Source organism: Pelophylax lessonae (genome assembly GCF_965119305.1).
Source record: "Pelophylax lessonae genome assembly, chromosome: 8".
NCBI lineage: Eukaryota > Metazoa > Chordata > Amphibia > Anura > Ranidae > Pelophylax > Pelophylax lessonae.
Window position 1 is genome coordinate 239,659,567 of NC_138775.1, and position 13,844 is coordinate 239,673,410.

Below are 13,844 nucleotides of genomic sequence, written 5' to 3' on the forward strand. Positions count from 1 at the left end.
TGGGGTGCAAAAATAGGTGTCACACTCCATCAAAAAATTCTGACTAATGTAGAATAAATAAATAATTTCTAAGTCTGGCTATGAGAAAGTGACTCTTTCATTAATGTCTTGTGGAAGGAGATGTAGAAAGAAATGAGTACCGCACAATCTCATTGCCATTGGAGCTTCTGAGATACACAAGTTTTTGACTTTCCACCACTGTCCACTGAAAGCGAGAAAATAGTTTATTGGTGCAGCTGTCCTTTTAGTTTGGGCAGAGCAAGTCCTAAGTGTCAGTATAAATGGAAGGTATCTGAGGAAGGCAGTGGTCAAAAGCAGCATGAGGAAAGAAGTCTCTGTCTGGTGAGCAGATTGCTCTGATATCTTCCGATACACACTGAGCACCCACACTGCCGCTGTGTAATTCATAACCTGAAGAAATAAAAATATAGTCACTGAACACGCAAATTAAAGGAACGCCCTGCAAGTGATGAGAAAGGTTAATAATAATAAGGGTACAAAGTATCAGGGGGTCCTTAAAACGACTGTAAGCAATCACCTTGTAAAACAAGGTTTAAAATAGAGATAAACGGCAAAACATTTGCTTATAGATATAAAAAAAAAAAAAAAAACATTATAAATACCTTTTTTCCCTTTTTTAAATATACTATCACATTCCCCCTGCTCTCAGCTGCTTAAGAGCTGGGGGGAGGAGAAGCAACAGCACACTGAGCTTCCCAGTGAATGGCTGTGCAGGGGGAGCATGTTAGGACAGAGCTGGGGGGAGGAGGAGCAACAGCGCACTGAGCTTTCCAGTGAATTGCTGTGCAGGGGGAGCATGTTAGGATAGAGCTGGGGGGAGGAGAAGCAACAGCACACTGAGCTTCCCAGTGAATGGCTGTGCAAGGGGAGCATGTTAGGACAAGTCTGATCTTTGGATGAGAGCAGGCTGAGCTCCCAGCATAGCTAGAGAACTCACCACAATGTGTTCTTCTGCTTAGTGCGGTCAGTTTTTAATAGAAAAGCAGGGGGACTGGCAAGATCACCAGGGATTTCACATAAAGGAAGCAATACAAAGAGGACAGAATACTTTTTCATACAAGTACATGGTACTGCAGGCACCTATCAGGAATATAAAATGCTGGTGTAACAAACACTAAACAAAGGACCAGTTCACTGTACAACCAAACTGTATAGTGTATGGTTCGCCTAACAGATAGAAACTGAAATGAAAGTCGGTACCTGTAGGTTGTCCACTAGAAACTTGATATCGGTTTGGGTCAAGTGACTCTCTGCTCAGACACTGGATCTCTCGATAGCACTCCGGGTATTGCACAAAATTGCCCTGAAATCCTGGCAAGAATTTACATAAATTAAACAGTCTCCAGTGTGAAAGAAATTACATTTCTCAACCAGTTTCAGTCAATAAAATGTCAGGTAACAAGCCAGTGAGGTTCAATCCTGATCTGCTGGCACATACGTGTGTGTGTATACTGTATATGTATTCTCCATTTCTGCATTCCTGAATCCCCTATATAGATCTTTCTCACTAGAGGGATCACCAGAAGGAGGGAGGAGGTCCTGATTCCCCAATATAGATCTTTAGTTATCGCTAGAGAGTTCACCAGCAGGAGGAAGAAGATCTTGATTCCCCTATATAGATTTTTATGTAATCGCTGAAGGGATCACCAGCAGGAGGAAGGAGGACTTGATTCCTCAATATAGATCTTTAGTTATCCCTAGAGGGGTCACTAGCAGGGGGAAGGAGATCTTCATTTCCCTACATAGATCTTTAGTTATCACTACAGGGATCACCAGCAGAAGGAAGGAGGTCTTGATTCCTCAAAATAGATCTTTAGATATCCCTAGAGGGGTCATTAGCAGGGGGAAGGAGATCTTGATTTCCCTACATAGATCTTTAGTTATCACTAGAGAGATCACCAGCAGGAGAAAGGAGGTCTTGATTCCCCTATGTAAATCTTTAGTTATCACTAGAGGGATCACCAGCAGGAGGAAGAAGGTCTTGATTCCCCTAGATAGATCTTTAGTTATCACTAGAGGGATCACCAGCAGAAGGAAGGAGGTCTTGATTCCCCTATATAGATCTTTAGTTATCACTAGAGGGATCACCAGCAGGAGGAAGAAGGTCCTGATTCCCCTATATAGATCTCTAGTTATCACTAGAGGGATCACCAGCAGGAGGAAGAATGTCTTGATTCCCCTAGATAGATCTTTAGTTATCACTAGAGGGATCACCAGCAGAAGGAAGGAGGTCCTGATTCCCCTAGATAGATCTTTAGTTATCACTAGAGGGATCACCAGCAGAAGGAAGGAGGTCTTGATTCCCCTATATAGATCTTTAGTTATCACTAGAGGGATCACCAGCAGGAGGAAGAAGGTCCTGATTCCCCTATATAGATCTCTAGTTATCACTAGAGGGATCACCAGCAGGAGGAAGGAGGTCTTGATTCCCCTATGTAAATCTTTAGTTATCACTAGAGGGATCACCAGCAGGAGGAAGAAGGTCTTGATTCCCCTAGATAGATCTTTAGTTATCACTAGAGGGATCACCAGCAGAAGGAAGGAGGTCTTGATTCCCCTATATAGATCTTTAGTTATCACTAGAGGGATCACCAGCAGGAGGAAGAAGGTCCTGATTCCCCTATATAGATCTCTAGTTATCACTAGAGGGATCACCAGCAGGAGGAAGAATGTCTTGATTCCCCTAGATAGATCTTTAGTTATCACTAGAGGGATCACCAGCAGAAGGAAGGAGGTCCTGATTCCCCTAGATAGATCTTTAGTTATCACTAGAGGGATCACCAGCAGAAGGAAGGAGGTCTTGATTTCCCTATATAGATCTTTAGTTATCACTAGAGGGAATCACCAGCAGGAGGAAGGGGGTCCTGATCATGTAATAAAGATCTTTACTTAGACTTAATTTAGAATAGTGTATCTGGAGACCTCACTTACAAAAGATATTGATAAAACAGAAAATGCTCACAGCAGGAAAACAAAAGTGGTGAAATTTCTGGTGGATGAAATGTCAGGCTTATTTGGGGAGGTTAAAGGTTACTGAACGGTTAAATCTACTAACAAAAAGTGTCTACTAAGTCTAAGACGCTATACCAAGGTAATCTTATCTGTGTGTGGGACCATAAACCTTAGTCAGTATTTTCTGTGTTTAGATCCATTTAAAATAAGATTTACAGATACGTTCTAATCTTATATGTAACAGAATATTAACAATGAAATATATATATATATAACTAACATACATAGATATGTAGAAAAACCATTATATTATAATTGTTTCATCCTTGCTAAATGAAAGTTAAACTGATTTTGATGACTCATCACTGCATGTTTAGAAAGACTTCATGTTAATCCTTTGTAAGTTGTAAAAATGAATCATAAAACTTTTCTAACCTTGCCAGACTCTAGAAAGTCTGAGATGGTAAGCTCTTTGTCAATATAAGGTTCAAAGTTTATTTGTAGGTAAATAATGCTGTAATACTGAACCTAAGAGCAACACAATACTGCCATCTCTGGTGACTGACTACTACTAATTTAAGTCTTAGGTTAAAAAGTAATTTCCAATATATATAGATATATATATTAAATAAGATATATTAAATATTAGAATGGTGTTACCAGATTTAATCTTTACCTAGATACATGGTGGATATTAAATGGACATGTAATAGATGAGAGTATGGATACATTTTATGTTGTTTTATGATGATTACTCTTAAATATGGAGGAATCATCATTTAATTTTAATATTCTGGTCAACCAAGAGGTGTCACCCAATGACCTCACCAGTTAATGAATAAGATGTCCCAACCAATGGGGATAATGTCACTCCTTCTGGGTTTAACTTATGGTAATTTTAATAGTCCTTTGTTCTATACCATATAAAAAGGGAAACCCAGATGAGAGAGAAACGTGACATTTGGACAACATACCTTACACATACAACACACACGCTACTACAGCCATGCATAGACTCATCTATACAGACTCCATTTTGCTCCATCATGTATCTGAAACTTGGAAGGACGCCAAATGAAACTCCTCCCTAATTGGCCACCATCTTGGAAAGGCAGCCATCTGTAGGACTCTGGTAACGACCATTCTAAGCTAGCAGCCATTTTAAATATGGTAAATATGCCTTGCTGTTTATTTGATTATAATTCAATATTTTTTATGTACTTCCTTAAATGTTTTACATTTCATGCTAAAGGGTAATGAGAGTACAATCCCAGCCGTATAAACCATATGTAGATTTTTCTCTAAGAGATGATTTTTGCTTTTTATACATTTTTATTAATATCATATTTAGCGCATATTGGCGTATTAGTCTCACGTTTTGCATAGCCTATTCTCGCTTTATCTGCAGTGGAGTGACTATCAGGCTGTGCATTGCGCAGACAATTGTGGTCTGATTATATAGAACATTCATTTGTGGTTTATACTATACCTGGAGAAAACGTAATCTTGCTTTATTTTTACTTTCATTATTGAGCTACACATCACATTGCATTCATTGTTTGAAGTTTGTATCGTTATTTAAAGTTATCTCTTTGTGTCACCATCAATTTGATCATTTATCGTGAATAAATGTCTCGTGAATAAATATTCTTATATATTCCATACTGTAGACTGTTTTCACTAACATTGGTATATGCTTTTAAAAAGAAATTAATCAATAAAAAGAATTCGCTACATATTGATTTGTGGAAATAAGTAGAGATTCTCCTACCGCACAGATCTTTGCTTATTGACATAAATAGACACTGTTATATTCAGAGCAGTATAAACATTCTGACAGAAACATCAGAAGAGAATTACGGAACTTAATATGTACAATCTTGAAGAAAGAAGGGAATATGGGGGACAGGAGTGAAATCTTCAAATATATAAAGGGTGTGAAAAGGTTTAGGAGGGCAGCATCTTCTGTACGAAGTACGATCAAGGACACAGGGACATGTCCTCAAGCTAGCAAGAGAAAGTTCAAAATCTTGGAAAGTATTTTTTGGAAGAGACTTCCAGATGAGGTAGCGAGCAAGTCAACGGTAGGTGCATTTAAACATACTTGAGATAAAAACAGATGGGGCAGACTTGATGGACCACTTAGACCTTTTCTGTTGTCACTCTTCTCTTCTGTTTCCATATTGACATACAGTATATTAGCATGATATGTGTTGTGTGAGATTCTCCTGGCTACCCTGGCTTTCATTGACTGATCCATGTTAAAGTGATTACTCAGCTTCACTCATCAAAAGGTCTGGGATAGAAAAAAGGGATAATAGGGGAGCAAAGGATAAATGGAGAATGATAAAAAATAAAAATACCTCTACGCATACCCAAAGATCTAAATGGGCCCTCAAAGACTAGCTCCAGCCATTTTTCTCTAGTTTTGGATTGAGAAGGGGAGATGTCAGTTATTTTTGTCTGTGACAACATCGGGAAGATTCGCTTTCAATTACTGTCTCTTTGACACCCAATCAAGAAAATGAGTAAGCAGTTGAGTGGTAAAGACAGTACTTAGTACAGACACTTTGAAAGCATCCTAGTGTTTTAAATATAAAATGCCAGTAGGCCCCTTTTATGCAGGCGGTTCGATCAGTTTTTCAGGTGGACATGATCAGAAGCTCCATGTAAGTCTATGGGCATGTCAATGTAAATAGATGTGCGTCTGTTTACATCCAATTACGTCTGCATCCGTCTAGGTTTGAATCAAAAATGGAAAAGGTTTCTGACCTAAACATGACAGATTGGAGGTCGTCTGATGTAAACAGACACATCCGGCCACCTAAAAATAAGATATGGATTCACAAAGCTTAATTTTTTAAATAGAGCTAAACAGTGCATGGACACGGATGTCAGAAACGTGACACCCATCCCATTCTGCTCTGATTGAGAAATTGATCTGTCCATGAATTTCCTGCTGAATGGACCAGACGCTGCCCATGTAAAAGTGGCCAAAAACTGAAGACAGACAACATGATATTACGGTATTTTGCATCTTTCAGATAAAGAATCACACTTGGAATGGGGTTGCTTGGAACAACACAACATTCTTATATTCCTCCAGTTTGTATACACACCTTGCGCATGGGTGGCTGCAGGACTCTGAAATGTGGAGTAAGGTTTCCCGGTTAGACAATTCTCTCTGTTGGGGGATTTCTGGTGGCAGCTCGGAGAGGATCCCTTGTGCAGCAATGGAGAGGATACCACAGGTTTCAAAGGAGCAGAAAAATTTGCAAGAGTAGGGGAGGATATCCTGCAATATACAGGGAAAAAATCATTAAAAAAATTACTTGTTTCTATTTGTGAAATCTGGGGACTGAGAAGAGGACAGAGGTGTAATAGTTGGGTCACCCTGTTTTTACCCCTTACCCTGCATGATGTACAAATCCCCCTTGATTCCTCTTAGATACCATTTGCCTGATCCAGCCCTTTTTTCTCACCAGGTGACCATATTTTGCAAGACATTTCTGATATATTAGTATGTGTACAAGGCAGTCAATGTGTTTTTTTGCTGTTTTGGTAACTATTAGGCTTTGTTCACATGCGGGGCTGGGAGGCAGCATAACCAGGGGGTTGAGCTGCAGTTTTATTACCCTCCATCCTCCTGTCTGAACATTAATGTACAGCTGCTTACGGTTGTACACATGCCATGGCCACAATGCTATGCATCATGGCCGCGATGCTGTGATTTGTGGCCGCGGCAAAACTTACACAGCATGTCACTTTTGGCTGGCAGTGCCGCCGCTGAAAACAGAACAAGGAAGAGAGAGGGGGCGCCAAGCAGACAATAGTAGTAACCAGGTTTATTAGGGAAATTTAAAACCGGTTTGGTTGCACTCACAAGCATGAATAAGTGAAAGCCTATCTCTACAATCAGTGTCAGCTTCAAGGATTAGGGGAGATGGGATGGGCTGATCACAACAGCCTCATCCATTCCTCTACTGGAGTCGCTGAACATGACAAATGCACTTCTATGGGGCTGTGCCGCAACCATGTGCAATGCATGCGATTGCAATGAAGTAGTACGTCAATTATAGGGTTAAATTATATTGCCTCCTCAATACCTGTCAAACACCTCTGAAAAGTGATCTGAGTGTAAACATGTTTCAGAGGAGTGACAGTCGCTGCTGCACTTCTGAATGAGCCCTTTATGTAGTTGGAAAGCCTAGGCACAACAAACATCCTAATGGCACCGTATACGCTACTATGTCATTCTCTGCATGCAATTTATGTATCTTTTTATGATTTTTTTATTTGTGTTCATGTGATCACTAATCTCCAATCTATATCTCTTTCTATGTGTGTGGAGGGATACACTTCAGGAGTGCTGATGTAATAGCAGGAAGTGACCTACTGCCTGCTAGAACTTTGCTATTACATAGTTCTCACTGTAGACTGGGGAAGTTGTTAGACATCACATTTTTGGTATATTGATTGGGATATCTCTTTGCTGAATATATGGGGATGTCTCTTTACTGGATTCGGCTTTCTCTTTGCTGAATATATGGGGATGTCTCTTTGCTGGATTGGGCTGTCTCTTTGCTGAAAAGATGGGGATGTCTCCTTGCTGGATTGGGCCGTCTCTTTGCTGAATATATGGAGATGTCTCTTTGCTGGATTGGGCTGTCTCTTTGCTGAATATATGGGGATGTCTCTTTGCTGGATTGGGCTGTCTCTTTGCTGAATATATGGGGATGTCTCTTTGCTGGATTGGGCTGTCTCCTTGCTGAGTATATGGGGATGTCTGTTTGCTGGATAGGGCTGTAGCGGCTTGTAAAGCAGTCAATCAAAGTGATCTCGATTTAATCAGCTGCTTTGGAAGCCAGGGGGGAGATAAAATAAATGTAAATAAAATAAAATAAAAAACTTAAGTGCAGTCCGACTGTATTACAGTAACAAATTAGAGGGTTTAAGTAGGCTTTAATGGGATAACGAGGTGCACTACAGCTATGCCTGGACAAAAAATAAAGAAAAAAAGAACATTGGTGATGGGTGACATTTTAAGGCTTCCTCGCTTGTTCCGATCTTTAACAGTTCACCTAAATTTCTATCCCCAAAATGTTGGCACACTTCAATTTGAGTATCACACCATCAAAAATTCTGCATGTGTGAATTTGTTCCGAGCTTTCTGTCCAGTTGTGGATCAATCCATTGGACAGGGCCCATATTTAGCACAGCTATTTGGCCGCTGACCAGCTTCTGTTTGTTGACGCGTCTCCTAGAAGCTGGTCTGATTTTATGACAACATAGTAACCTGGACAAGTAGCATTTATCATAGCAGCTGCAGCTATAGAATGGGGCTGCATTAAAACCTGTGTGACCATTCCTAACTTCATATTACAGTATCATTCACAACTGTGTTCTTCTTGGTGGCCTAAATTTGTGCCGTCTACACGAATTACACTGAATGCTATTATACTTAAATCTAACATTAGAATAATTGGTTGATAGATGTTTATAAGGAGATTGTTGAAGGCAAATTTATATATAGCATATTGAACAATGTTGCTTCTTTGGAGCAGGTTTAAACAGAAGCAAACAGTGGGGAAAGTGCATCAACTTGCAATATACCACCCTTGAGAACGTTAATCATTTGTTAGGACAGACAGTGTTCAAATTTAATTTGTAACTGATAATGAATTCTGTCAGCACAGTACATACAGTGACTTGGTAATTAGCACTTCTTCCTTTGCAGCACTAGGGTCCCTGGTTCAAATCTGGGTCAGGACACTATCTACAAACCCAATGCCAAAAAAGTTGGGACACTGTACAAATTGTGAGTAAAAAAGGAATGGACTAATTTACAAATCTCATAAACGTATATTTTATTCAAAATATAATATAGATAACATATCAAATCTTGAAAGTGAGACATTTTGAAATGTCATGCCAAATATTGGCTCATTTTGGATTTCATGAGAGCTACACGTTCCAAAACAATTGGGACAGGTAGCCATAAGAGGCTGGAAAAGTTAAATGTACATAAAAGGAACAGCTGGAGGACCAATTTGCAACTTATTAGGTCAATTGGCAACATGATTGGGTAAAAAAAGAGCCTCTCAGAGTGGCAGTGTCTCTCAGAAGTCAAGATGGGCAGAGGATCACCAATTTCTCCAATGCTGCGGCGAAAAATAGTGGAGAAATATCAGAAAGGAGTTTCTCAGAGAAAAATTGCAAAGAGTTTGAAGTTATCATCATCTACAGTACATAATATAATCCAAAGATTCAGAGAATCTGGAACAATCTCTGTGCGTAAGGGTCAAGGTCGGAAAACCATACTGGATGCCCGTGATCTTCGAGCCCTTAGACAGCACTGCATCCCATACAGGAATGCTACTGTAATGGAAATCACAACATGGGCTCAGGAATACTTCCAGAAAACATTGTCGGTGAACACAATCCACCGTGCCATTTGCCGTTTCCGGCTAAAACTCGATAGGCCAAAAAAGAAGCCATATCTAAACATGATCCAGAAGCGCAGGCGTTTTCTGTGGGCCAAGGCTCATTTAAAATGGTCTGTGGCAAAGTGGAAAACTGTTCTGTGGTGAGACAAATCAAAATTTGAAGTTCTTTTTGGAAAACTGGGACACCATGTCATCCGGAATAAAGAGGACAAGGACAGCCCAAGTTGTTATCAGCGCTCAGTTCAGAAGCCTGCATCTCTGATGGTATGGGGTTGCATGAGTGCGTGTGGTATGGGCAGCTTACACATCTGGAAAGGCACCATCAATGCTGAAAGGTATATCCAAGTTCTAGAACAACAAATGCTCCCATCCAGATGTTGTCTCTTACAGGGAAGAGCTTGCATTTTCCAACATGACAACGCCAGACCACATACTGCATCAATTACAACATCATGACTGCGTAGAAGAAGGATCCGGGTACTGAAATGGCCAGCCTGCAGTCCAGACCTTTCACCCATAGAAAACATCTGGCGCATCATAAAGAGGAAGATGCAACAAAGAAGACCTAAGACAGTTGAGCAACTAAAAACCTGTATTAGACAAGAATGGGACAACATTCCTATTCCTAAACTTGAGCAACTTGTCTCCTCAGTGCCCAGACGTTTGCAGACTGTTATAAAAAGAAGAGGGGTGCCACACAGTGGTAAACATGGCCTTGTCCCAACTTTTTTGAGATGTGTTGATGCCATAAAATTTAAAATCAATTTATTTTTCCCTTAAAATGATACATTTTCTCAGTTTAAACATTTGATATGTCATCTATGTTGCATTCTGAATAAAATGTCGAAATTTGAAACGTTCACATCATTGCATTCTGTTTTTATTCACAATTTGTACAGTGTCCCAACTTTTTTGGAATCGGGTTTGTACATGGAGTCTGCATGTTCTTTCTTTGCTTTACATGGGTTCCCATCTATATTCCAAAGACATGCTGGTAGGTTTAGTTTATTGGTTCCTGTCTAATTTTGGCTTTACTATGTAAGTTATATATAATGTAAGTTAGGGACCTTACATTATAAGCTCCTTGAGGGCAGGGACTGATGTAAGTGTACAGTATGTAAATCAATGCATGAATTGCTGGTGTTATATAAGTATCTATAATAGATAAGGGTTAATTATGGTAAATGTAATTTCCAAGTCTCCTACTGAACTTTTAATCAAGTAAAAGGGAAATCAGCACTTTTAATATATATATAATTTTTTTTTTTCAGTGAAGTAATTTTGTTGGCTTTTTATGCAGTTAAACAAACACGTACAAAAAAAAATAAAATACATAAATAATAAATAAATACAGTTTGTAAATCACATCTTGTTCCAAATATTGTTTCTTTTTTATTGGCAAATATATTTTTTAATTATGCTTTGCAAATGGAAACATGTAACAAATAAAAAGTATGTGTTATCAAAATTTTGCTGTAAAAGAAGAAATACCAGTGTATGTCAAGCCAAAAGTATTTTTTTAGTTTTGGATAGAGGTTTTGAACTTCTGTGTTTTTTTTTCTACTGGATTTTCCCCAAATTTTACCCAACAGTTCCACCAGCCTAAAGCCTAAGAAAAAAAAAACAAAAAAAAAAACAGTAATTTTACCTGCAAAGCCTCTGCCACACCGTGTTTCTCTGCAGAGCTACATGCTCTGGCATTCCCAAAGAATGAGGGACTGATAGAGACTCCTGTGAAGCAGTGTTAATTTTGGCGGCAAATTTTGATTTAGTTTAGTGTCTTTAGTCCTAATCTTTTGACTAAAATGCCATTTTAGTTTTAGTCACATTTTAGTCATCTGCATTTGTTTTAATTTTAGTCATATTTAGTCAACTAAAATCGAATAGGTTTAGTTAAATTGTAATCAGAGTTGTATAAAGTACTCGAAACCCATACTTGAGTAAAAGTACAAGTGCTCGATCAAAAAGTGACTTGAGTAGAAGTGGAAGTGCTCGATCAAAAAGTGACTTGAGTAGAAGTACTAAAGTATTCAACATTTTTTGTACTTAAGTATTGCAAGTAGTTTTTTTAAAAATTTTGCTACTCAAGTACTGAAAGTAAAAGTACTAGTAGTTTTGAAAAAAAAATTGCTACTCAAGTACTGAAAGTAAAAGTACAAGTACTGTGTTATGTAGTTATTAAAGAAAGAAGTCAAAATTTTGAACATCATATTGTTTTTTATTATTTGAAATGCAGCTTTTATTTATACATACAGTAGCATTTATTTTCGTATGCGCTGATAATACACATGTTTTGAGCTTCATGAAACCTGCCATCTACTGTTCTGGCAGTGGTAATTTTTATAATAGTAACGAGTAACTATGCAACACAAAAAAAATATCGGAGTAGAAGTATTGAAATCATTGAAAAAATGTAGTGAAGTAAAAGTGGAAGTAGGAGAAAAAAATTATACTCTAGGAAAGTACAGATACCGCCTTTCAGTACTTAAGTACAGTAGTGAAGTAGTTCTACTTAGTTACTATACATCTCTGATTGTAATGCATTATTTAAGCATTTCTCTAGAATTTCCAAACTCATTATATACTCAGAGATGTATAGTAACTAAGCAGAACTACTTCACTACTGTACTTAAGTACCGAAAGGCGGTATCTGTACTTTCCTAGAGTATAATTTTTTTCTTCTACTTCCACTTTTACTTCTACTCCGATATTTTTTTTTTGTGCTGCATAGTTACTCGTTACTATTATAAAAATTACCACTGCCAGAACAGTAGATGGCAGGTTTCATGAAGCTCAAAACATGTTTATTATCAGCGCATACGAAAATAAATGCTACTGTATGTATAAATAAAAGCTGCATTTGAAATAATAAAAAACAATATTATGTTCAAACTTTTGACTTCTTTCTTTAATAACTACATAACACAGTACTTGTACTTTTACTTTCAGTACTTGAGTAGCAATTTTTTTTTCAAAACTACTGGTACTTTTACTTTCAGTACTTGAGTAGCAAAGTTTAAAAAAAAAAACTACTTGCAATACTTAAGTACAAAAAATGTTGAATACTTTAGTACTTCTACTCAAGTCACTTTTTGATCGAGCACTTCCACTTCTACTCAAGTCACTTTTTTGATCGAGCACTTGTACTTTTACTCAAGTATGGGTTTCGAGTATACAACTCTGTATATACTCCTGAATTGAATATGTTATTATTTATGGTAATAATGTTTGAACAAATGACATGCTCTGGACGGTCTGAGGAGGCCTGTAATGAACAGTGAGTGCTCTTGACAGTCTGAGGAGGCCTGTAATGCACAGTGCTCTGGACCATGGTCTGAGGAGGCCTGTAATGCACAGTGCTCTGGATGGTCTGAGGAGGCCTGTAATGCTGCACAGTGCACTGGACGGTGGTCTGAGAAGGCCTGTAATGCTGCACAGTCCACTGGATGGTGGACTGAGAAGGCCTGTAATGCTGCACAATGCACTGGACGGTGGTCTGAGAAGGCCTGTAATGCTGCACAGTGCTCTGGATGGTCTGAGGAGGCCTGTAATGCTGCACAGTGCTCTGGATGGTCTGAGGAGACCTGTAATGCACACATTGCTCTGGATGGTGATCTGAGGAGGCCTGTAATGCTGCACAGTGCTCTGGATGGTCTGAGGAGGCCTGTAATGCTGCACAGTGCTCTGGACGGTCTGAGGAGGCCTGTAATGCACACATTGCTCTGGATGGTAATCTGAGGAGGCCTGTAAATGCTGCACAGTGCTCATGGATGGTCCGATGAGGTCTATAATGCACACATTGCTCTGCGCGATCTAAGGAGGAGGCCTGTAATGCATTGAACACAGTGGTCTGGACAGTCTGAGGAGGCCTGTAATGCACACAGTCCTCTGGATGGTCTGAGGAGGCCTGTAATGCAAAGTGCTCTGGACGGTGGTCTGAGAAGGCCTGTAAATGCTGCACAGTGCTCAGGATGGTCTGATGAGGCCTGTAATGCACACAGTGCTTTGGATGGTTGGGAGGCCTGTAATACTGCACACTGCTAAGCACAGTATAGTCGCTACCTTGTTTGATGGAAGGGGAAACTCTCACAGGCTTTACAGGCAGAGATCCGAGGAAACCAGGAGTTCATGTGGGTTCTTCCCTCACATCTTCTTTCTGTTTTCGTTCATTGAAGAAAATGGAGTTAAATTTCGTCAACGTTTTCGGCAATTGATGAAAATGTGGGGTAATTTTCCTTTAGTGGTCAACACTCGAAATTTGCCACTGACGAAAATTAACACTGCTGTGTAGGTAGTTGCCTTCTCTATCAAGATCAATCACAGCAGTGCAAAAAAAGCCTTCAATACACCGCTCGAATTTTGGGCAATTCCTGCCAAATCATCCACAATTTGAGCTGTGGGTGGCCCTGTAGGAACCACCTGACT

The 13,844-nt window shown here is 39.2% G+C and overlaps 1 protein-coding gene across 1 annotated transcript in view; it reads right to left on the reverse strand.

Annotated features, from left to right (window-relative positions):
- Window positions 1–260: 260 nt before the first annotated feature.
- Window positions 261–13,844, reverse strand: part of GLIS1 (GLIS family zinc finger 1) — a 251,866-nt gene continuing 238,282 nt past the window's right edge. Inside the window, exons 9-11 of the mRNA XM_082266027.1 lie at window positions 6,093–6,268; window positions 1,222–1,332; window positions 261–411 (exon numbers count right to left, since the gene is read on the reverse strand). Coding sequence (XP_082122153.1) covers window positions 266–411; window positions 1,222–1,332; window positions 6,093–6,268 — 433 coding nt within the window. The 3' untranslated portion in view covers window positions 261–265. The remainder of the gene's footprint in view (window positions 412–1,221; window positions 1,333–6,092; window positions 6,269–13,844) is intronic.